This window comes from Bos javanicus, chromosome 3 (genome assembly GCF_032452875.1).
Source record: "Bos javanicus breed banteng chromosome 3, ARS-OSU_banteng_1.0, whole genome shotgun sequence".
In the NCBI taxonomy this organism is placed as follows: Eukaryota; Metazoa; Chordata; class Mammalia; order Artiodactyla; family Bovidae; genus Bos; species Bos javanicus.
In genome coordinates this window covers 49852270-49877682 of record NC_083870.1, presented here as the reverse complement: position 1 = coordinate 49877682, position 25413 = coordinate 49852270, and the positions used below count along the sequence as shown (strand labels likewise).

The window sequence follows — 25413 nt, the reverse complement described above, 5'->3', positions numbered from 1 at the left end:
TGGGGTGAACATCACCCAGCCTCCTATGCTGTCAGCCAGCATCAGTCCGCCTGAACGTTTTACCATGGTCAGAATCATCAGATTATAAGAAGGCAGTTTTTGCAGAACTGCTGCTTGACTGATTCAGCAGTTCCAGGAAATGAGTGTGGCTTTTGGTTGGAATGTCATTGTTGTAGCCATCACAAAATATTTATCAGTGTATTTATTGCCATTGGCTGCAAGAAACTAGGCCATGCTAATCAGGATGGGTTCAGCTCTCTGAGGTGACATTATTGGCATTCCAGGGGAAAATGCTGATGTGGCTTGCACCCAAATCCCCCTGGGTCTTTATTAACCAAATGAGCACAGGTTCTGTCCTGTCAGGAGCTTCTGTAGCACCAAAACAAGACTAGACATGGGTCTGCTCCACCCGTCTGCCCCTTTAAGAGTCTGTGTCCTCCAGCATTCAGAAGTTCATCAGTGGACCTGGAGTCCCAAAGCTTTCCTGCTTTCACAACCAGTACCTCTTGTTGCCCTGGATTTGGAGCTACAAAACGTTCAGAACAACAGGCCAGGAGCACTCAGGCATAACTTTCTCAGTGGACTCCCTTCTTAGGAGACTATCTCTTTCAGAGCCAACTCTGAGCGCTCCAGGCCCTGGGCAACAGAAGGTTACTAGGGGATTATCAAAGGATTAGGGGCTTTTGCTGAGTGAGCACGTATGCATACTTTCTGCCAGAGCGACTTTTCTGAAACAGATTTGATCATGCCACCCCTCTATGACTCCCCGTCTCCTGTAACTGTATTCAGAAAAGTACTGCCCAAGCATACTCTGCATCAGATTTACTCAGCAGAGGGAGAGGTTATTAAAATGCAGATTCCTGGGTCCACTGCCTGACCTGTTGAATCTAATGTTCTATGTGCAGGGTTCAGGAGCCATAGTTAAAAATGGGGTCCCTCACTGACTCTTATGTACACCAAGAATCAAGGTACATTACAGGATAAAGTCCAAACCGCTTAGCCAGGAAGACAAAGCCCACCAGAATGTGGGTATGCCTGCCTCTATCTTCTCATCCCTCCTGGAAGCACTTATCCACCCCACCCCGCCGCGTCTAGACAAACTGATGCACAGAATTAGGGTCTCCCTCTACCTAATGCTCCCATTGCTTAAAACACTCTCCCTCCACTACCTCCCCTTCCCCATGTTACTCTTTTATTCTTAACGGTTCGCTCCGCTGCTGCCTCCTCTAGGCGCCTCTTAGCAGCGTCCACACTGACTCCTAACCATCTGGGACTTGTCTTTCTTCCCACTGGACTCTGAGCTCCACAAGTTGGGACTGTGTCTTGTCCTGGTTCCCCAGTGTGCTATGTTCCCTGGCCCTTAGTAGAGGCTCAGAAACAGTTGAGAATATATCAAAATTTCAAGTTAGAGGCACTGCAGGCTTGGGTCTACTTGAGTTGAGCACATCTTCTTAACAAAACCCAAATATTGGTGGTAGCAGTTGTTTTTAAATTCTGGTCTCTTAAAGACAACAATGGAGGGACTTCCCTGGTGGTCCAGTGGCTAAGACTCCGTGCTTCCAACGCAGAGGTCCTTGGTTCGATTCCTGCTCAGGGAACTAGATCCGATATGCTGCAACTGCAACTAAAGATCATTCTTACCACAATGAAGACCCCCAGATCCTGCGTGCTGCAACTAAGACATGGTGCAGCCAAATAAATATTTTTTAAAAAGACAGGAATGGGAATAATAAATTAAGTAATAAACCCGAGCTATGAGATTAATTATATACATTTTACTATAAATTGTTAGGCATTATATATGCAACAAATTTCAGATGGGGGTACAATCACAATTTGATTACGTCCCATCTGTGCAAAATCCCATTCAGGGGGCCAGATTTAGATGATGAGGGTGTTGAATAGGTGGGCAGCTGCTGGGAGTTGAGGAACCCAGGGCTGAAACTAAGATAGGAGTCAGGACCTCCAAGGAGAAAGGAGTCAGAGGTCTGGGTCAGCACTAGCAGGCATACCAAGGGTCGGGGCTTCCAAGATTAAGTGTCCTTACCAAATCCTGAAGGCAGCAGTTTGTAGAGCCATGAACACCACCATTATCAAGAGTTATGAGCTGGATGAGAAGTGGGCCAAGAATGTGAAAAGTCTGGAAAAGGCAGGCTGGCACTGTTCTCCAGGAGCCCTTGGAACAGCGTGGTGGTCTCCGGGATGGGGTTTTATAGTGAAGGCCCTGCTTTAAGAAGGTCAACTGAAGGTAGCTATGGGACCTAGACATAGGTTCATGGGAACATGACACCTTGGGGAAGGTGGGCATCTGGACAGGATGGTCAGGTAGCCCTGATAAAATTCTTACCAGCCTCCTTCCCTCCTTCCTTTAAAAATAAAGCTGTTTATTTCTCACGGTTCTGGAGTCGGGACGGTCTGTGATCAGGGTGTCAGCATGGGAGCGTTCTCGTGAGGATCCTCTTCTGGGTTGTATGCTGCTGACTTACTGTATCTTCGTGTGGCCGAGAGCAGAGAAGGGAGTACGTACAATTATTACTCCGCTTTGTAGTTGAAGAAATTCAGGCACAGAGATGTTAAGCATCTTGCCCAAAGTCACACAACTAGAAAGTGGTGGAAGCTGTCTCTTCCCTGGCCACAATAATTCTGACCCTGAGATTCTGGAATTTCATGGTTCTAGGATGTCTAAGGGAGAAGGCAATGGCACCCCACTCCAGTACTCTTGCCTGGGAAATCCCATGGACGGAGGAGCCTGGTAGGCTGCAATCCATGGGGTCACGAAGAGTCAGAAATGACTGAGCGACTTCACTTTCACTTTTCACTTTCATGCACTGGAGAAGGAAATGGCAACCCACTCCGGTGTTCTTGCCTGGAGAGTCCCAGGGTCAGGAGCCTGGTGGGCTGCCATCTATGGGGTCGCACAGAGTCTGACATGGCTGCCGTGACTTAGCAGCAGCCGGATGTCTAAGAATCTACAACTCTTAAGGTCCTGGTGGCCCCAAATTCCATCAGCTTGAAGATCTTAAAATTCTCAGATTCCAGGTTGAAAAAGCAAATGCCTGGCATCCGTGGGAGTGGGGGCCCAGGCTGTGAGGGGAAAGGAAACTTTTCTGTTCTCTCTGGCTCTGCTACTGACCACAACTTCAGTGGTTTTAGATAAGGCCAGCATCCCTTTTCCCGCTCTGGCTAACCTTAAGTAGTGACATTTTCATCGGTGTTCTCCAAAATGAAGTCATTTCATGAAGTGGTGAGCCTCCAGGTCTGCATGCTTGGAGTTTTAGGCACACTCTGAAAACTGTGCTCCTCTTTACAGTGATGGGTCCCTGAACACTGCTGCCTGTTTTATCTCTGTGCCCTTTGTTTTTCAACCTTGGCCTGATGGAAAGCTCATGTTTGGCCTCCTTGGATTAACCGAGTCTCTTCCCAGAGCTCCAGGGAATGTCAGCACTGGAGTGTTATTCTGAATGGCTTCTTTAGCTTTCTTAAGTTCTTTTGTCTTATTTCCAGTTTGGCCTGTATCTGCCATTCTTCTCATCTCCTCAAAAGGTTGAATGAACAGTGTTTGTTCATGGGATATCCCATGGAACCATGCTGTTGGAGAGCATCAGAGAGGCAAATTGTTTCTGTGTCCTCCAGCCTCTGTCCCGGGCCCTGGTTCTCCCTGCGTGGCTGTGTGCATGACCTTGGGCATGTACCTGTCTCCAGGTGGGTATGGCCTCCCTTACCCCAGTCCCACTACACACAGTTTCATCATCATTTCGATCTCGTCTCTAGCCAACCCTGCTGTTTCAAGCCCAGAGTTTGTTTCTCCTCGTGTTTTCAGCACTGCAGTGCTCTTTGCTGGTTATTGTAGATGTACCATGTTTTTGAGAAGAGGGTGTGACAAGTATATACATGCAATTTTTGGCCCTTTCTTGAGACTGGTCTGTTTCTTTGGTGCTTTTTTAATTTAAAAGAGTAGGAGGTATGAGTGCAGGCTGCAGACAGGACTGGGATCATTAAGACTTGAGTCTGATCCAATCTCTGACATTAAGTCTCCCTCTGGCCTTCTTTAAATTTTGAATGAAATCTGTAATGAAGGGTCCAGAAGTTTCTTGGGGGATATGCTAAATATTGTTGAAAATACTATTTATTGAAAATATCTTCTCAACGGCATAGCTGTATCCTTTGGCAAGTTACAAATTTCTGTTTTGCAAGTCCAGGGTCAGATACCCTCTGCTTGAGCATCATCAGATAGCTGACTCATTTTTTATCAAAACAGGAATATTATGGGCATTCATTACTTGTAGCTATTAAAAAAAATACACAAAAAAAACTCCTGAGCAAATTCAAGTAGAATGTGGTTATGAAAACCAAGGTCCGTTGCCAAAAAAGATGTATGTGTGTGTGTGTGTGTGTGTGTGTGTGTGTGTGCGCGCGCGCGCGCGCGCGCATGCATGCTCTGGGCCATGTGCTGTGTTGTATAACACCTGATCCTTGACCTCTGGATGTTATCTGATGAGTAGCTGGTTGGATTTGGGTCATTATGTGCTTTGGGAACAGTTTATAGCCTTGTTGGGAACTACATGACTATGGAGTTTCAATCTTGCTTGAAAAACAGTCTCATCCCCTGGTCCATCTGACACTGCCAAGCTCGATTGCAGGGCCAGCAGTCTTGCCTACTGTGTCTCTAGAGAAATGGTTGTGAATGATCAGCAAGGAGCGGAGCTCATGGCCAGTCATCCCAGACTTGCTGGGAGGGTTTCCAGCACTTGTGAGGACATCTATTTTTCCACACTGAGGTTTACAGGCTTTCTCTGTTAAGGAACTTTAACATCCTAAGCAGCTGCTTGAGTTTTTTGGAGGGAATGTATGTATTATTTCCCCTCTAAGCCAGGCTGTTTCTTTGGGGCTGGCCCAGAGCCTAGTGCTGCCAGTTTATAGTCCCTAGTGGGTTGTTATAGCATTAGATTTGTCTGGAAGAGTCTATTTTTGGTTGTTGGGTGAATCAAAAATAGTATTTCTATCGCACCACTAAGTCAATCAAGCTAGGCTGCTGTAATGTAATGAAGACACAGACTAGTTTGGGCCACCTAATGGTATAGGGGAGTGGGCTGCGCTGCTGGGCAGTTCTGCTCTACATACACACTCAGGGCCTTCTATCTGTGGCTCTGCCATCCTGAATCCTTGAACTTGTCTCCACGGTTACCACAAAAATCAAGTTCCAGTCAGCAGAGCTGGGGAAAGTGCATGGAGGGGCACTTCTACTCTGCTGTCATGCCTGCCACTTCCATTCCATTCTGCTGAAGAGAGCTTAGTGACCAGGCCACACTTACCACAAGGCTGGAGAAGTGCTGACTCTGCCTGGGCAATTTGGCTCCAAGTCACTGGTCTGTTATTGTGGAAGAAATGAGTGGATGTAGTACATAGTTAGGAGCCTCTCCATAGCCTATTCTTTTAAGTCATTCAGCTACTTAATGAGTTCTGTGTTCAAAGCCTGGCCTCAAGGCCGCATTCATGAGTGTGAGGCCTGTGCACTTGTGCTTGATTTAATGCTCTGCTAACGGTGGTACTAGTGGTAAAGAATCCACCTGCCAGTGCAGAAGATGTAAGAGATGTAGCTCAGTCCCTGGGTGGGGAAGATGCCATGGAGGAGGCAATAGCACCCCACTCCACTATTTTTGCTGGGAGTTGCAAAGAGTTGGACAATACTGAGCACAACTGCCATCTTGAAATTCTAAATAATTTTCTAATAAGCTTTCATTTTGCACTGGGCCTCCAAAATTATGTAGCTGATCCTGCCTGCCGTTTCCCAAATTAGCATTTTCATCCTACCTAGTTCAATATTAACCAAAAATCCATTTTATAGTAAGACAATCGTGAAAGTCATAGGAGGGATGGGATGCAAAGGCGAGTGAGATTCAGTATCTGGCATCCTCTGACCCAGCAGCAGGGTGGGAGAAGTGGAGTAGCTGTCATTCAGAAGAGCCCTCAACACACTGCTGTGAATATTCCTGGGAGCAAAGGGTGGCCTCTGATAGAGGTGGTATTGTTAGGGGTAGTGGGTGGCAGTGTAAGATATTAGTTCTGGATAGGATAGTTTTTATTTGTTTTTATTTATTTGGCTGCCTGGAGTCTTAATTGCAGCACACAAGATCTTCGTTACACCCTCCAGGATCTTTCTAAATGTGGTACATGGACTCTCTAGTGGTGCACAGGCTCAGCAGTTGTGGCACGCAGGCTTAGTTGCTCCACAGCATGTAGGATCTTAGCTCCCTGATCAGAGATCAAATCTGCGTCCCTTGCACTGCAAGGCAGATTCTTTACCACTGGACCAACAGGTAAGTCCTGTGGATAGGATAGTTTTTAAATGAACTATTTCAAGCCTACAAAAAGTAGAGAGAGTAATCTTAAAAATACCTATGTATCCACCAGTTGGTTTTATCAACTCTTGACATATGACGATGCTTGCTTCAGATATTCTTAAGAAATTTGAATATTACACATACAGTTAGACCTTCCTTGCATCTCACCCTGAATGTCATTCCCTCCCTCATACCTAGAAGCAGTCACACCTGAATTTGGTGTTCATAATCCTCAAGCATAATATATTTCACTGCACACACATGTATCTATGAATAATCTTTAGTGTTTTCATGTGTTTTAGATTTTATAAAAATGTCAGGGTACACTATTTAGTCATTAATTCAACAAATATTGATACTTACTGAGTGGCTCCTACGGCCAGGCACTGTTTTTAACACTGGGGATGGGAAATATGCTGGGCAGCTTCACCGAGTGGGCCATCATCATCGCTGGCATGCTGTGCTCTATCACCGAGCGTGCCAAGCAGCTCTGCCTGGGCATGCTAGAGATGCTCTCTGGGTCCCCAAATGAAGAGTCATGACCATTTGTACCAGCCCATGCCGGATATCTGTCATCTGTGAGGGCTGCCAAGGTGGGTGCAGTGATGCTGCAAGCTACCCCTACACTACCCATGACCCGGAGGAACCACGACTACATGCCTACTCAATTCAAGGGCAACACACCATTTCTCCACTCCATATGGCTAAGTTAAACCAGATGGCATCACTTTGCTGTGATTCGTGGTGAGACTGGATTTACCAGAATTGACTCCAGCTTTCCAGAGATAAAAGGCCTATTGGGCAAGTTTGGATGCCTTTAGTCAAACCACCCACTAACGCACCATTCTAAATAGCTTAATTGGTTAGTCAGGGGCCAAGGCACCAACATTAATGAGATTTGCCAGATGTCCAGGGCCCAGATCAAAACTGCTGACCCAATGGAAGGCTGTCCTGGAAGGCAGATTTCTATCACTGATTCTGTGGCCAGTGTTAGTGTGGCCCAGAATCTAATCAATGCCAGGCTTTCCTCTGAGAAGGGCAGGTGCTGTAGCTAGAACAATGTAGGTTCACTCATAAACTTTTAATCTTGTGTCCATATAATCGAATTGTGTGATTTCTGGTCAGTGATTTTCAGGTTTTAAATTATTTCTAAGTGTTCAGTTTCTATACAACTTTTTATCATTTGCTAAAAATTTAAAAATCACATTCTCTGTTCAGCTGTTAATGCTGGGATTCGTATTTAGTTTCACAAGTTTTTCTGTTTTTAGTTTTGTTTTGGGCTTTTTGGCTCATGAAGTATAGTTATATTTGTTGATAAGAAATGTAAGAGCAGAATGTTACATTTAAGTTTAGTTCTGTAGTGCCAAGAATTTAAAAATTAAAAATGGTTTGGTTAACAACAACCAGAAAAAACAAGAAACTAAACAAAAATTTCTGCCCTCATGGAGTTTGTATTTAGGGGAGCAGAGAAACAATAAACAAGAAGAGAAAGTAAAAACATACAGTATGTTTGATAATATAACTTCCAAGGATTTAAGAAAAAGCATAGAAGTGGGTATGATGTCAGAATGGGGATGGGACAGTTGAAAATTTAGATTGAGTAGCCAGAGAAGGTCTTGCTATTACTATCCTGCTGCTGTTGGCTATTTTGCTAATCATTAAGTTTTGAGATTTATCTATTTTGAAATATATATTTTTAATTAATTCATTTCCACTGCTATATAGCATCCATTGCATGAATTGGAAACAATTCATTTAGTTCATTGCACTCTCTGGCCCCTTCAGAAAGTTTGATGACCCCCACATGAGAATGTGGGGATGTGAGAGTTGGACCATAAAGAAGGCTGAGCGCTGAAGAGTTGATGATTTCAAACTGGTGCTGGAGATGACTCTTGAGAGTCCCTTGGACTGCAAGGAAATCAAACCAGTCAATTCTAAAGGAAATTAACCCTGAGTATTCATTGGAAGGACTGATGCTGAAGCTGAAGCTTCAATACTTTGGTCACCTGATGTGAAGAGCTGGCTCACTGGAGAGACCGTGATGCTGTGAAAGACTAAAGGCAAAAGGAGAAGGGGGCGGCAGAGGACGAGATGGTTAAATACCATCACTGACTCAATGGACATGAGTCTGAGCAAACTCCAGGAGATAAGGGAGGACAGAAGTGCCTGGCGTGCTGCAGGCCATAGGGTCCCAAAGAGTTGGACATTGCTTATCAACTGAACAATAACGCATGAGAATATTAATACCACAGAGACATTGGCTGTATCTTGTGCCCTGCTTTAGACCCAGGATGTGGAGCACTGGATGCTCCTGCCCTCTTCTTCCCTCCTCTCTTATCTTTTCCTTCTCTAGCTGGCATTAGAGGATGGACTCAGCAGTCCGTATCATTCAAGACCACAGAGATTTCCAAGCTCTGGCGGAAAATGAGAATAGCACAATTGCAGAGCTGTGTGCCAGGGATCCTGTCAACTAGGTGCTGTGTGTGCAGTGCTTTGTAGATGACGTGTCCTTCCTGAAACTCACCACAAGCCAGGACTAAGGGATTTGGCTACAAGGTGTTGTGGTCCCTTAGGAAAGTTGCTAATGTGCTGAACCAAGAGGATAACTGGTTTGGCCAAAGCTTGACTGATGAGACACACATGTCTGAGCCTTGATATCAGACAGCTGCTTGAAAAGCTGAGTATGTGTCATGGTGAGCTTTGGGAAAGGCTCTGAGGAGAGTAGCTTTGAGGGATTCCCATATCATGTATGTCTCAATTCTTAAAGTAATAAACTAAGCAAAGAAACTGCTAAATAACGCGCTCCTTGGTGAGGCAGGCTCAACTATCAACTTCTTGGATTCCTTGGAGTCCTGTGTTGGACGGTGGTGATGCAGAGCCAGCTGCCCCATGGCTTACCCCTCTTTTCATCGCTTTCCTGCTTTCCCAAGGGCCCTCAGCCATGAGCAGACTTGAACCTGAGAGGTCAAGGACCATCTATGACCCAGGAAAGAGGCCCACTGGGCCCTAGAGGCAGACTTTACACCAGCTGGGCAGGGAATTCTGGGTCTGATAGGCATGTGTCTTCAGACATGCGAGTGAAGTAACCAGAGGAGGACCAGAGTGAGGCCTGAAGGGAAGCCTGGATGGCTGGCCAAGTAGTTGAATCCTTCTGGGACTTGGTTTCCTTTTCTGTCAAACAGTGTAAATCAAACAATTACATAAGGATTTCATCTTTGAAAACTGAGCCTTTTTTTTTTTTTTTTAGCTCTACAACCCTTTAAGTCTCAATCTGAAACTTCTAGTGCCTCTGCTTTCTTGAACTTGACAAACACCTTGGACAAATGTGGCAGCAGTTACGCCCTGTGGATACCAGGAGTCTTGTTCATCTCAGAGGACCTGCTGAGGCATTGAAGTACCACACTGAGGAAACCAAGCCCCAAATAGCCTGGGTCCAGAGGGCTGAGAGCTTCTGGGGCCTGTTTCAGGAAGAGGATACTGCTGTCCTTCTAGGGGAAAACCTTTCCCCTTTCTCCACAAGCCCCTCAGGCTGCTGGTGCTAACTTCCTCCTCACTGGTCCTGGTGCAAATACTTAGGCTGCCACAGAGACCCTTTCTCCCAAGCCCAGCGCTCTGCTGACCTGTTTTCTGCCCCGCTTTCCTCTTCTTCTTTCTCTAGGAGATCTAGAGTAGCAGGAACAAACCAAGCTCTCTATGAGCTCTTTACTTAGACTGAAAGAGATCCTCTTAATCTCAGCTGTTCTAAAATCTTGAGTTCCCCAAAGAAGAACAGGAAATTAGAAAAATATGGCAGCAAGTCATACTCCTGAAACACCTCCCAAGTGGTCTTGTTTTCTAAACTGACTCTTTCCATTTTCTCCTCCTCTTCTTTGTAAATCTCTCTTATTAAACCAGATTGGGAAAGTTCTCAATAAATTAAACATATTCTTAGGAGATTTGGGTCTAATTTCCAACTTGAATTCTCCTCAAACCCAGGCTAAGTATGTGCATGCCTCCTCCCTCTCGAGGTTTCCCTGCTTATGTTTCACGACTAGTATTTCAAAATTTTTATTTATTTATTTTTTGTGGTACCTTGTGGCTTGCAGGATTTAGTTCCCAGACCAGGGAACTAAACCTAGATGCAAATAATACCCAGCTGACAGTGGATAATGTCTACATGCATTGCCAGTTGGGTGTTGTCTCAAACCCTGTGAAGCAGCCTTGACATGGAACATCGAGACTAGCTCATTACAGAAGCTTGCTGTGACTGGCACTCCTGGGGCAATTACTCTCACATAAGCTCATGCAATGATGACAAGAGTTATGGGTATAGGGAATGTCCAAAACTACACCAGATCGTGCACGCAGGGAGAGGAGTGAATTGGGATAGTTTGTTGAAAGTATGTTTGCACTTTATTTTCTCTTGAAAAATAACACACACATACATACACACACACAAAAAGCAGATCCACTTGAAATGAGAGCAGTATGGAAGCCACGGGCAGGAGGAAGACAGACCAAGGCTTCTCCTGTGGTCTGGACGAAACGCGTTTTGTACTCCTTGGTTGGGTAAGTTTCCCATCAGGTGTTTCAGGTGAGCGAGTCAGTTCCTGTTTCCTTCTGAAAAAGCCTCCATTTGGAGTCTACTGTGTGCCTCCTCTGTGTTCATTTCTGCTGCCAAGGGATTGCTTATGCTGGCTGGTGTGAATGACCATATGGCAAAGGCTCCTGCACTTTCAGCTGCCTACAGTTCTTTTTAAGCTGCAGCAGAAAACCTGGGCAGTGTAGAAGGAGATCAGGTGGACTCTCTTCATCTCGGTGTTCTGGTTCGATGGCTTTTAGACTTTAAGTTAAATAGCCGTCGGTCAAGCTCTGAAGGAAGCTCAGCTGAGGGCACTGAAGTCTATCAGATCATCCAAGTTTACAGGTTATGTTTATTTCCTTGTCTGTAATGTTTGGAGCCGATGATCCTGCAGGTTCTGACTCTACGATCCAGATGTTTTAAAGATTCATGCCCCACCATGCACGTACATGTTGACATGTGTGTTAGCCACACCCTCTGTAACATTTCTCATGGTGCCTTTGGTTTGTTTTTTTAGCCCAAGGAAGTTATCATGTCCTTACTGTCTTAAAAGCCAAGAAATCATAATTAAGGTCACCCTTGAGGTGCAGAATTCTCTTTGTCCACTTCCTATAGAAGAAAATTGTTTTGAAATGGGATAATGTAAACAAAAACATAATTACTATTTGTTTCGTGACATTTACTTATGTACAATGCTCTGCAGGAGGGGTTTTGCAAAGCTTTATAAAGGTTGTATGTCACAGAGTCAGGGTTAGGTTTTGAACCACACATTTATTATGGAAAAATGCTGATTTAATAAATATACACTGCAGTAGGTTTTCTAGTATCTGTATGCTAAAATGTGACAGACAAAATAGAAAACGATCACATCTAGTAAGAGGGAAAGTTTGGAGTTAACTGCTGCAGATCACAGATCATGAATGCCCCTTGTCAGGTCCAGAGATGACCTGGTATTACCCCTTTATGAGGGCACATGCCAGCTGGGGGTGAGGAGATCACTGACAGTTTTAGGAAAAACTTTTGAAACCAAATTATGTATTTTGAGTTACAAAAGGAATTTGTAACTGCAACTACTTTCAAAGAATAATTTTCTGCTGGTGTAAACAGCAAATATAAGATTTATAAATCAGAAAGAATGGCTGGAAAATCTCAGCAGAACTAATTTTCCCTGGACAGATGCCTTTACGTAGGTATTTCTGGGCAAAGTCAGCCTTGCCAAGTAGCCATTAGGTCTCTGCTGGTCAAGAGAAATGGGGAAAATGCATCACAAATAGTGCCTTGGAAAGGAATGTTTCGATCATTACCTGCACCTGGTTTTTCTCACAATCAGGAAACTGGAAGGAATGAGAACTTTATGGGAAATTAGGCTTATTGAAAAACATACTTTGATTTTATTTGATTTACTCTCCAGGTAAGTCAGGAGAGGATGGCTGAATTAATTTGATCCTTTAACACCCCAGGCTTAGGTCGCCTCCTCCAGGACTTTCTCCAGCTCTCTTTTGTTCTCTTTCTGGGGAACTGGGATGAATGTGTTCCTTACGTGGGTGCTGTGTTAGGGCAGGAATGTGGAGGCACGTATCCCAAGAGTTATGACAGGCCAGATACATACCTTTTACTGTTACTTCCTTCATCATCTTGAAATTTTTATAAAGAGCAAAGAGCCCTCTTCATAAAACAGAGAATGATTTTTAGCCAAATGAGACCACCAGTGAAATGAGTGCCAGTTAATTTCCTTACTTTGAAACTCAAACATAAGACCAGATGTATATGTCAAGTATCCCAACAACTGAAATATTTTAATATTCTCTCCTATCTTCCCTGCTTATTTCCAAAATCCAATTTTTTTTTTTGCTATAAGCAAAAATATATGAGAAAGTTCTTTTCAAAAATGTTCTCCGATACCATCCAAAAGTTTCCTGATTATAAAAGGAAGGCACACAGCTACCTTCGGCCCAGACAAGTGAGGAGTGGCAGGGAGGAGGTGAGGGCTGCTATGGGTGGGACTCTCTGCAGGAGGCATGTCTGGGGCCCCTGCAGGCCCAGTGTGTCAATTGGGTCCCTGAGCCAAGGATCTGCCCCAAGCAGTGGACAGGGAAGGGGTGGCAGGGGTACCTTGGCCTGTCGGCTGGCTCCTGCAGCTCGAGGGTGCAAAGGGAGGTCGTAAGTTTCATTCTGCTGTTTAGCAAAGTTCACAAATACCTGGAGGCAAGAGAAGGGCAAAAGTAGGTGGATAGTTCCAGAAAAGGGCGCCCTCTACCTACCCTCCCACCCACTCACTTTGTTGTTTCCCACAGTTAATGTACAGCCCTGCTGGAGCAGCCTGTGTCCTGCCCAGGGTACAGGGCTTCTTCTTAGACTTGTGAGCTAAGCCAAAGGCGTGCCCACAAGAGGATTATGGGTAAATGAGGCAGAGTCTCAGCTAGTGGTAGCCTCCTAAACCTCTACAGGAATAACTAAAAAATCAAAACCAGGAAGACGGGAGCTGATCGCTCCAGTTTTCTATTCTCAATTCAATGTGCAGTGTGACCAACTCTTGTCTCTGCCTCCATCTATTTATGCTGGCAAGAAGGTGCTGGGAGCCAGCTCCTCAGAGAGTAAGCAGGGACTTGCCTGTTTCTACTGCTATGCTGAGTAATCTTTAAGGATATTTATTTTAAAAAGAACAAATAAAAACCAATGAAACCCAGAAACAAACATCCATATAGATGAATGGATAAACAAAACATGGTATATACATACAACTGAATATTATTCAACCTTAAAAAGGGAGGATATTCTGACACAGGCTCCCACATGGATTTACCTTGAGGGCATTATGTTAACTGAAATAAGCTAGACGCAGAAGGACAAATAAGGACAAATACTGTGTGATTCCACGTCTTCGAGGTATGTAGAGTAGTCAACAGAATGTAAAACAGTGGCCAGGGGAGCAGTTCTTGGGAGTTACTGCTTGATGAGTACAGAGTTTCAGTTTGGGAAGATGAAAAATTTCTAGAGATGGATGGTGGTGATGGTTGTACAACAATATGAATGTACTTAATGCCGCTGAAGAGTAATGCCACTTAAAAATGATAATTACATATATTTTATATACATATTTTACCACAATAAAAAATGATCACGTTAAAAAAACCTGACACATGGCACATACATTTATCAAAACTCACTGAATTGTACACTTTAAATAGGTGCATTCTATTGTATTTAAATTAAGCATCAGTAGAGATGATTTGAAAGGATAAAAGGGCCATCGCCACAAACTGGGAAGGAGAAAAAACATCATAGTGTTGTGAGGAAGAATGCTGTAAAAAAGTCAGTGAAGTCTGTTGATGACTGAAATACTCTTAGAAAACCATTTCTGAGTTTCCAAGTTTGCCCTAATGGACAGAGGGACTTGGCACCTGGGCACATCCTCCCTTGCCCTTGTGTAGATTCCAGCTGAGCTGGGCACTGCAGCCCAGGCTTTGCCCAGCTGGGCACCCCCCAGCCTTGCCTGGTCCAGTGTGGTCTGCGTAACCGAGTACTCCTCAATGAGCAGGCTGTCCTTGTGGGAGACGAGCAGCCGGAAGATCCTGGCCAGCGAGGAGGAGGAGACCTGGAACTGCAGCGTGTTGTAGTGCCGCTCCCTCTGGACGCTGCCTGGGAAGTTGCCCTGGAAGAACTGCTCCACGGGACCCAGGTCAGGAAGCAAGTCGTCCTTTGGGGATCTGATTTTCATCGTGACAATGTAGCCGTCTCCAAACCTGGGGGATGCACATGGCGGTGTGGAACAGGCCTGTTAGCAGCTGGATCTAAGGAAATCCTGAAATGAGGACTAGACTTATCACAAATATTGGGGATTAAAGGCCCATACTATAGATCTTGAGAAGAGAAGGAAGCAGCTACCCACTCCAGCATTCTTGCCTGGGAAATCTCATGGACAGAGGAGCCTGGTGGGCTCCATGGGGTCGCAAAAGAGTCAGACACAACCTAGCAACTAAACCAAAATAGATCTTGTGTGCATGTTTAAAACTAGGACCAAAAGGGCCATGATGGTTCCTGGAGAGGTGGTTTGACACTAGTTTTTAGAGGTCTTAATGCCTCATGTGGTGAAGTAGGTCTCCAGGTCTATGTCACACCTTCCTGTGTCCACCTTCTGGAGACACAGGTGTTCCCTGCTCCATTCCCTTTAATGTATGTGCTGAAGTCAAAGGTTGTCTGAGCCCTGTGCAGAGATCACAGGCTGCCCAGGGCTTCCTCAGAGGTGGAAAGACTGCCTGGGCCTTTAAGAGACTGGCCTGGTGGGAGAAAAGGCTTGGGAAGGCAGTGCTTCCCTGGGGAAGCTTCCAGAACAAATGGAGCTGCCAGATCCAGGGCCATGGATGCCTCCCTCCTTCACTCACCAGGTCACTCGCATGTGGATAAATGGTCCACTAGAGAGTGAGTGCACGGCCAGATGGCATCCCTTCACATTTACCTCATGGTGTACTTATTTCAGTGCTCCATCCAGGTTCCAGGGTTGTTTCCCTTTACAATAAAATGCCTTTACCTTTCACCCCCAGAAAAGTGACCATCCCTCACACAGGAATGTTCCCGCTCACCTGCTCTCCTACAGGAAACTGAGGACTGAGAGGGAAAGGGGGTAGGGAGCATCCGTTCTCCAGCAGGTGGACACTGGAAGCTGCTGACATGGGTCTGGTGACCTCACATGCTGAAGTCCCTGTATAGTGTCCAAGCTGTAGTTACCCAAGACATTATGGGTCTAGTGCCCAGATGCAGCTAACCTATTAGACCTTCACCTCAATTGTTGTTGCATGTGATGCGTTTGAAGCCTGATGTGTGCTGTGCAAGACACTCCCCTGGAACATCGAGGTGAAGTGTCTTGGCACAGATGCAGTGGGTTATGTGTTCCTCCTTTCACCAACTGCCATGGTGACTTTTTCTATTCTGGGCTCTCAAAACGTGTTTGATAAATAAGTAATAATTTAAAGTCCACCCTTCCTAGTTTATAAAACATATCAGAAGGCAAGGGAGTATGGCATTATTATCCAAATTTTATTTTAAGTGATTGTCCACTTTGGCACACAAACTGTTATTAATAACACGTTATTTATAGCAGTTTACAATTTATCAGGACAGGATAATCCTACTAAAGATTACTGGCATTGCTGGTTTGTCATATAATACATGGTTATTTCCCAAACTCAAAAGCATATGATTCTGTATTTTCCAAGTCTCCTGTAAATATGTTATAATACTTTCATAATTTAAAAAATAAAAAAGAAAGAGAAAAAAAAGCATATGACATGCCAGAAAGAAACTGACTGTTCAGGCTGTTTGGTCTCTGGATTGCTCCTATGTTGGTTGTGGACTCATTAAATAGGTCACGGGTTCTGGACTGTTGGGATAAGTGGTGTGATAATGAGGCAGTAGTAATGACCCTCTCTCATCCCAACTGGGCTCTGCATTTTCCCCTTTCAGAATTCCCATCTGGAGCCTCAGCAAGCCTTCAGCCACAGGCCGTTAGCCCAATAAAGAAAAGCTACATTCAGCACACCGGTTTTCTCCACCTGCTGCTGCAGAATCAGGCTCAGATACCTCTGCCCATGGCATGGGGGAGCAGCAAGACATCTCACGTGTCAGAAAAGAGCACAGGGCCTTGTTGACTCCCCACTTCTCCCCCGAAGGTAACAAAGGCAACCCCCCACAACATCCTTACTTGGACTTGAGGTGCTGGATGGTGCCCAGACACTGAAAGGCGCCCTTCACCATGATGGCCAGCCGGGTACACAGGGCCTCGCACTCTTCCATGCTGGGGGCAGGGAGAGAGCAGGTGAGGGCTGAGAGGACTGGACTCCATCACTCGCCTGCCCCACCTCAGCCCCTGGGAATCTCTTGCCTGTGGGAAGTGAGGACCACGGCTCTCCCTTCTCTGATGATGCCCATGATAGTGTTCCACAGCATGCGGCGTGCCTGGGGGTCCATGCCTGTGGTGGGCTCATCCTGCGGGGAGGCAGAGGGCAGAGGGCCAGGCTGGGAGCCAGCCTCCCCCAGTTCCTGCACCCTCCTTGGCTGCACCTTCCTCTCTGAGCAACATTGCTCTCTGGCAGATAGTGCACAAAGTCACTCCCCAGTGGGCAAGAGCCAGGGAAGGGAGCACAGGCCATGGAAGGCAGGGGGCGAATCAGGAGCGTGAAGAAACATCAGCACGCCTCTAGATCTGTAGCCCATGAATGACTTAAAATTCATTAAAACAATGATAGAACTATTTTTAAAAAAGAAAAGAAAATTCTCTACATGTGCTTGCAAGGAGGCAGGAAGAAAGCTCAGGTGACTTTTCAGGGTCCCTTCAAGACCCATGCCCTCATGAACCCCAGACTGCCTGGGAAAAGGGCCTTGGGCCTGGTCTAGCTTTGGCGAGAACCACATGAGCCTTTGCTCCAGGCCAGCGCTCCTGTCCAATTAGGACCTCAAAGAGGCAACCCACTCCAGTATTCTTGCCTGGAGAATTCCATGGACAGAAGAGCCTGGCAGGCTACAGTCCATAGAAAGAGTTGGACATGACTGAGCAACTTTCACCTTCACAGTCCTCCTCAGGCAGAAGTAAGTTTTGACCAGTCACTGACATTCTGCAGAAGGGCTGAATTTTCCTGCTGTGAGCCTAAAGCCCCACTAGAGGCTTCCCAGGAACTCAAAGTAATACTGTGTATTGACTCTGGTTTCCCCCAAGAGCTGTGAATCAAACATTGGACTGATTCACTCAACATGAGCAGTATAGGAACAACCCAGACAGAGACTGCTGCAGTTCCTAAATCTGCCGGCTCAACCACAGAGATGCAGCCCTCGGCTCTCACAGGCCCTCAGGTGGCCTCCAGGGTCCTCACCAGCAGCACCAGTGGTGGGCAGCCTATGAGCGCAATGGCTGTGGAGAGTTTCCGCTTATTTCCTCCACTGTAGGTGCCGGCCAGGCAGTCTGCATAGAGAGACAGGCCCAGGCTCTGAATACTCCAGTTTGTCACCTAGGGAGGAGAAAGAAATCCCATTTGGGAAAAACAAACAAGCAAACACCCCACCAATTCAAAGTCTTGGGCTCCTAGATCTCACTCCTCCAGGATGACAGACCCAGTGAGGCCGAAACGTGATGACTTATGGAGTGGCTCATGGCCTTCAAGGGCCAGGCGTCTCCTTTCCACCCTCAGATCCTTAGATCCCACTATGGTTTGGTCTGCTTCACATCCATTGGATGCAACTCCCTGAGAAATAGTCTTCAGCCTTTCCAGAGCAGGACAACGCCTCTTACCCAGTGTCCTGGATGGACTATGGTTAGGAGTGGAAGAGGAAGAACTCTGGCTCCAAATGACATAAACCCACTCATTCATTTACTTAGTCCTGTAAAACATGTAAGATTGTTTCAGGAGTGCTTTGCCCACGCCTCTATAAAAAACAAATCGACTAAGAAGAGCTCATAGTTTGTTTGTAGTTCTTTCTCTCCACTCTGCCTGCCCAGGACCGAGGATACACAATCAAATATTGTGTCATCAGCTATTTGTATTAGTTCTTTTCCTCCCCTTCCGTATGATTATTACATTCATTTGAAATAAAATTGGATTAATTGGTTTTAATTTGCTTTCAGTGTTAGGATTTCTTTTTGTTTTCACTTTTACCTCTTTCTCATTCTTACTGATTTAGTTTTATTTTTTGAATATGTAGAATGTTAGTGATTCCAAAAGTTTGGAATCACTATACAAAACTATACAAATCTATACAATCTATACAAATCTATACAATCACTATACAAAACTATACAAAAAAATATCCTGACAGAAGTGTTATTCCCTCCCATTTCCCTTTCACCCTATTTCCCTCATGCTGATCACCACATTCGTTGTTTTCCAGTTAATCCTTCCTGTATCTCTATTTGTAAAGGTAAGCAGACATATTTATGCTTTCTTATTTGTCCTACTTTCTTACATGAAAAAGTAGCATTCTACCTGTGCTCTTTTACACTTTGCTTTCTTCATTTAACAGTATCTGCTTGAAAAAAAGTCGGTATCATTCACAGAGCTATTTTTTTGGTTTTGATTTTTCTTTTTGGCCACACCAGGCACGGGATGTGGGATCTTAGTTCCCCAACAAGGGATCAAACCCATGCCTCTGGCAGTGGAAGCACAGAGTCTTAATTGCTGGACCATCAGGGAAATCCTGTTTTTTTTTTAAAAATAGCTGCATAAGACCTTGTTGCATGTATTTATGGCATAAATTATTCAATTTCCTATATACCTGAACATTTAGCTATTTCCGATATTTTATGACTAAAGTGTAGTGAATATGCATTTTTGAATACGTCTTTGTGTACTGTGGGATGTGTGTCTTCAGGGTAAATGCCCAGCAATGGGATGGCTGGATCAAAGGGTAAATGCATATATCATTTTGTTAGATAGGACGGTGGGAATTTTTTTTCATCTGCTTTGTTGACTGCTATGCCCTTGTTTTCCAGAAGAGTACTTGGCACACAGCAGACACTCAGTTGAGCATTTGTTGAATGAATTAATGGATAGCATGCTCTAGTTTTCCCATATCTAAATAAATGCATTCTCATGAAGCAGGTTCATGGTTTACCAAACTATTAACTGGACACAACAAAGCAAGCTAATTTACCCTCTCAATTTCCTCTGCTGGTACACCTCGAAGCCGGGCATAAAGGTATAGATGTTCTCGCCCAGTAAGCAGGTCATCGATTGCATCAAACTGAGGACAGTAGCCCATACTTTGATGGACGTCAGAAATATTGGTCAAAATACTGCAAGAAGAAAAAACAATTAGTGGGTTTCCTTCACAAAATGGGTGACCAGAGATCTGGGACTGGAGGAGTTTCTGCCAAAACGATAATAAAGCTCCCTCTCTTCTTTTCCCATTTTTGCTTTAAAAATGTGAACAACATTTAGGAATCAAAGTAGGGGCTCTTTGGTTAGAAACTGATAAACTCCAGGAGTTCTGAGCTTTGAATCCAGTTGGATTCTCCTAGATTCCCCTATCTAGGATAAACTGAATACCTGTTACCCGAAGACAGCTGTGCTTTTAGATTGGATCACCTCATATGTGAATTTAAAAACAAAGGGAAGATCAAACTTAAGAAAATGAGCAAAGTTTTTTGATCCCTTTCAAATATTTGGGAAGTAGCTAGAGAAGATGCATGCTTCCCAATGGAAGTGAACTTTTCAACTTGTATTTAATGACAGAGATACTGTCAATGAAAGAGGAACCAATCAGATCACCACACAGAGCAAGAGACTGGCAGAAGAGATGAAGAGATGAAGTGAGTTCTATCAACTCCCTCTAATCAATATATTCTCCTCTGCTAAAAAATATATTGCCTTGATGAAAAAACAAACTGACCATAGACTGGTCCAATTTTCTTCCTCCTTCTCTCATAGCTTAGGGTCTAAGAATGAAGGATAGATGCAATGGTATGGGACGGAGAGAGGCCATGTCCTTCCCTACTATGACAGAACCTCTTAGGTATGGCCAGTTAAAATCGCCCAGGGAAGCAAGGAGGGTACTTCACCAAATCCACTGGAACCACTACACTTAAGAGCCCCAATCCTGTGCCTTAAACCTATAGTTTCTTTCTAGCTTCTGTCTTGACTTTACCTGTGTTTCATTTTGATGTCTCATGGTAAATCTTATTTCATCCCCTTGCTCTCCACTCCCTGCCCTCTCCCCTTTTGTTTCCCATCATGAAGTCATTTACTTGGTTGTAGGCCAAGCTAGATCTGAAGATGAGATGGAACCAGTCATGGCCTGGCTCCACCTCTGCCATTCCCTTTGCTCTAGACCCAACATCAAGGCTGGGAAGGCTGGGGAACCAAATTCATCCTGTCCGAGCCAGTGAAGAATGCTTAGGACTCTCCTCACCCAGGGAGCATTGGGCCATGTTGATGATGGCTTTCCCAGGTAAGCAGAAGTTGGTTTCATGTCAGCAGTGCCTAACTCCACTCATAAACCAGGACAGAGATTTTCTCTGGGCACAATATGTGTGAGCTCTGCTATTCCAGGAGCAGCTTGTAAAGAGGCAGACAATGCCAGCTCATGTTTTCTGTCCTGTCCTGTCCTGTCCAAGACCAGTCTGTTTCCATGTTCCTTATTTCAGAGAGCAGCAGGCACTCTCCCAGAATCCAAGAGCACATGCCAGTTCTCCCTTTATAAAAGAATCTTGGCCAGCAAAGCCAAGTGTTGGCACAGAAATAGCAAATGCAGATTAAAGTTTCCAAGGCTCCTGAACAAGCGCCATGTAGATACTCAACCCAGAGAAAGGGTGCTTCATCACAGACGTTCTTAATCTGGGTCCTAGGGGTTCCTGTAGGGTCATAACTGTGCTTCAGGGCTCAGTTAATTCCCTGAAACTGTTTGTAAAGAACATATGAAGAGAGGTAATGGGAAGCAATTTTTATAGGTACAAGAATCCCAGGGACAGGGGAGCCTGGTGGGCTGCTGTCTATGGGGTCACACACAGTCGGACACGACTGAAGTGACTTAGCAGCAGCAGTGTTCATCACATGATCAAAGGGTCAGAGGCTTATGACCCACAAAGGATGACCACTGATTTGGTGCTTCCAGAATTTTCTGAGAATTCATGCTAATGGAGGAATATTTTAAAAATCACAATTCAATTCAGTTCTCCAGATAGTCTTAGACTTTTCAGACCGTGTTTGCTGGGAGGTCTGTACCTCCACACAGATCTTTCAGGCTCTCAGAGTCATCCTCAGGTACAGGGTGGGGACGAGGACGTGCCTCAGGACCTGGGAGAGACACCCTGAGACAGGATAAGTGGACACTCACCTCTTGCCTGCGACAGTGGCATCGCCTGAGGTCACTGCGGTGTCCCCAGTGAGCATCTTGAATGTGGTGGTTTTGCCAGCTCCGTTCACACCCAGGAGACCAAAGCACTGAGGGAGAACACACAGAATTGGCCTTGCCCTGGAGCCCAAGAAGGTCAGAGTGTCAGGCCCCAGGGCAAGTGTATGTGGTGAAGGGAGGCATGCTGGACCCATGCTGCCATATAAAGGTGATTAGTCATTTATGGCGTATGGAAGCAGAATGTGTCATTTGGCATGAGGGTGATTGTAAGCTGAAGGCAAATCGGAAGAAGCAGATATAAGACAAGCTGTCTGCCCTCTCCTTATTTGCCTCAAAGCAGGACATAAATTTACAAGGTGTTCCCTTTTCCTCTCTATCAAGATGGACAAAAGTAATCACTGGAGACAACTTTAGACTCTTACTAGCCTGGAGACGACACTGCTGATGCTTCTGAGTCACTTCAGTCGTGTTTGACTCTTAGCGACCCCATGGACCGCAGCCTACCAGGCTCCTCCATCCATGGGATTTTCCAGGCAAGAGTACTGGAGTGGGGTGCCTTTGCCTTCTCCGAGAGATGACACTAGAGGAATCTATATCACAAGCTTTAATAACTAGCCTTTATCTGCCATTATTTACACATACAGGGCTTCTCTGGTGGCTCAGATGGTAAAGAAACTGACTGCAATGCAGGAGACACAGGAGATGTGGGTTTGATCCCTGGGTCGGGAAGATCCCTTGAAGACGGAGTGGCTACCCACTCCAGTATTCTGGAAAATTCCATTGACAGAGGAGCCTGACAGGCTACAGTCCATGGGGTCACAAACAGTTTACCCATACACTTGCCTGCAACCCACCCTGCTAGAAACTGTAAGTCTATCTCCTTTGCCTTGTAACTTCCCTAAAAATGTATTGTTCCTCTGCTAAGGTGCTACATGAGCCCAAGTTCCCACCACCCCTTTGGGGTAGTCATCTTTCCTGCGCATGTGCACATGCTAACAAGCTTTCTCTTTGCTTTTCTCTCGTTACTCCATCTTTATCAGTTCAGTTGACAGAGCCCTGGCTCCAGAACCTAAAAGGGTAGTAGGAAGCAGAATTTCCCTCCTTGACAGTGACTGCTGAGCATTTGAAATGCATCTACATGTACTATGAGCTTAAATGCACACTAGATTTTGAAGATTTAGAACAGTAACAAAAAATAATGTAAAATATAAAAAACATTTTATATGACTTACATGTTGAAGTAAGTATATCTGATACTACTTCAGATATATTGGACAAGATTAATGATTAAGACTAATTTCACCTGCTTTTTCCCCTATGGCTACTAGACAATTAGAATGACCTACGTGGCTTGTGTTTTATGTCTGTTGATCAGCTCTGTTTCAGAGGGGACCAGAGACATGCATGGGAGCTGGTTTCCTGAGGTTCTTTCACATGTGGCCCACAGAGTACCCACCTCTCCAGGGCGGACTCCCACACACAGCCTGTCCACTGCTGGGCTGGAGGTGCCTGAATAAACCTGCAAGATCAGAGAAAGTGGACTGAGGACTAACAGAGGGTTAAACAGGGGGAGGGCAGGAGAGCAAACGATGGCTTAGGTGAAGGTTACACATCGACATGGATGTGCACAGAGGTGCTGTGAGCGCTGAGAGCGTTGAAGCTGAGCCTCTGTGCAGAAATGGAGTGCAGGAAGATTCATTAGCAGGGCTCAGTTGCAGCGGCTCTTGCTGAGGCCCTGTGTCAGTGCTCAAGATAAATGCTAGGGAAAGAGCATTGAAAGTTCTTGGAAGACTAGTTATAACAAAGATGACAATCTCACATAACACTGGGGAAAGGAATTGCTTGCATTAGCATGTTGCCTATTCTTCAGAAGGTAAATTACAGCTTCGTGCCATCTTAGTCCAACTGGCACCTCCAAACTAACATTCCTGTATCTATTCCCTTACCTTGGTGAGTTCATTTAGCCTTAAGATATCAGTTTTATTTCCTCCACTAATAATTCTCTGCCTTTCTTCAGCCACATCGTCATCTTCATCTGTGATGGGCTCCTTTGCAGGCTCGGTAGTCCTAGAGGAAGAAAAGAGGACGGAGGGGGCTGGTGCACAGTGTCCTTAGCGCTGTCCTTTCATCTTACCCTCTGCTCATTCACTGGCCTCGACCCCAGCCCAGCCTTCCACGCCTATCGCTTGGCTCTCAAAAGGACTCTGCACAGGAAAGGTGTCGGGCATTAGGCAGAGAAGGCAAGTGCTTGAGACCAGAGTCTGCCCTGGTCTCCAGTCCTGGCCTCCCTGTCTGTGACTGTGGGGATGTTGCTGAACCTCGCCTCCTTCAACCATAAGACAGGGAAGGGTGGTAAGAGCGTCTACCTCATGGGATTGTGGTAAAGATGAACTTGGCACAGGGTCTGGCATAAAGTCAAGACTCAAAACGTGGTAGCTGCTGTCATGATAGAACCCTTCATCTATGGTAAGCACTCAACAAATGATAGTTACTAGCAACCAAGCCTCCTACTTCTTTTAGTCCATCAGGTTATCTCCTGTCCCAAACTATAGTTTTCCATCAGCTGTAGGTTAAAACCCTAACTCCTCAGCTGAAATCCCAGAGACCTGCAGTCAGGCCCCACCTACCTTTCCCACTCATCCTCCCATTAATCTTTCTCCTTTTTTTTTTTCATTCAAAAAATTGTAGAAGGTTTTATTATTGCAGTTAATGGTGTTATTATTGGTAGAGTCCCTTGGACAGCACTGAGATCAAATCAGTCAATCCTAAAGGAAATCAACCCTGAATATTCATGGGAAGGACTGATCCTGAAGCTGAAGCTTCAATACTTTGGCCACCTAATGAGAAGAGCTGACTCACTGGAAAAGACCAGTGATGCTGGGAAAGGCTGAGGGCAGGAGGAGAAGGGGGCAACAGAGAATGAGATGTTTGGATGGCATCACTGACTCAATGGACATGAGTTTGAGCAAGCTCTGGGAGATGGTGAAGGACAGGAAAGCCTGGCGTGCTGCAGTCCATGGGGTCAACAAAGAGTCGGACGTGAATTAGTGACCGAACGACAACAACATTGGTAGAGAAATTACATTCCAAATGGCCTGGCCCACTCAGTTAGTGACTCAAGAAACAGAGAGTAGCAGAATTATATCCAATCTCCTTATTGTCCATTTGAGGAGATAGGTTCACAGGGGGGCAGGCGCTTCTGTCAGGTCAGGTCCTGCAGCTCAGAGCCCTGCCTCCTTGCACTGGATGGTTCCCTTGCAGCACAATTACTCTCCAGTAATTAATTCAGTAATACTCAAACCCTTTTGAATATGTACACTCAACATAACTTTGAAAAGCTTTAAGTAGATACCTAAATTTTCTCCCCACACGTTAAAAGGTGTTTTTTTTTTTGGCCATGTTGGGTGGCATGTGAGATCTTACCCATTTATCTCTTGGACTGACTCCTCCACCAACCCATCTACCCATAGCTCCCTCTACCCATCTACCCATAGCTCCCAGCCCAGGTTAGGCTTTCCCAGCTCCCAGCTCCTGCAGGCATTTCCAACGGCTCAGTGTTCTTGTTCTCCTGCCCTGCGGAGCAGAATCTCACCATCCTTAACAACACAGCCTCTTCTCTGAACACCCTGAATACCCTGACCTACATGCTCTCCTCCATCCATCTCTGGCCATATC

At 45.3% G+C, this 25413-nt stretch overlaps 1 protein-coding gene and 1 pseudogene across 1 annotated transcript in view; one reads left to right on the top strand and one right to left on the bottom strand.

Moving 5' to 3' along the window:
• The first annotated feature begins 6745 nt into the window (after positions 1-6745).
• Positions 6746-7396, top strand: LOC133245040 (poly(rC)-binding protein 1-like; annotated as a pseudogene).
• A 3311-nt stretch (positions 7397-10707) lies between these two features.
• ABCA4 (ATP binding cassette subfamily A member 4) overlaps positions 10708-25413 on the bottom strand; it is a 144453-nt gene continuing 129747 nt past the window's right edge. The window contains exons 41-50 of the mRNA XM_061411147.1: positions 23685-23805; positions 23195-23257; positions 21721-21827; positions 19540-19681; positions 17766-17900; positions 16781-16884; positions 16601-16693; positions 14396-14645; positions 13015-13101; positions 10708-11511 (exon numbers count right to left, since the gene is read on the bottom strand). Of these exons, the coding sequence (XP_061267131.1) occupies positions 11476-11511; positions 13015-13101; positions 14396-14645; positions 16601-16693; positions 16781-16884; positions 17766-17900; positions 19540-19681; positions 21721-21827; positions 23195-23257; positions 23685-23805 (1138 nt within the window). The 3' untranslated portion in view covers positions 10708-11475. The remainder of the gene's footprint in view (positions 11512-13014; positions 13102-14395; positions 14646-16600; positions 16694-16780; positions 16885-17765; positions 17901-19539; positions 19682-21720; positions 21828-23194; positions 23258-23684; positions 23806-25413) is intronic.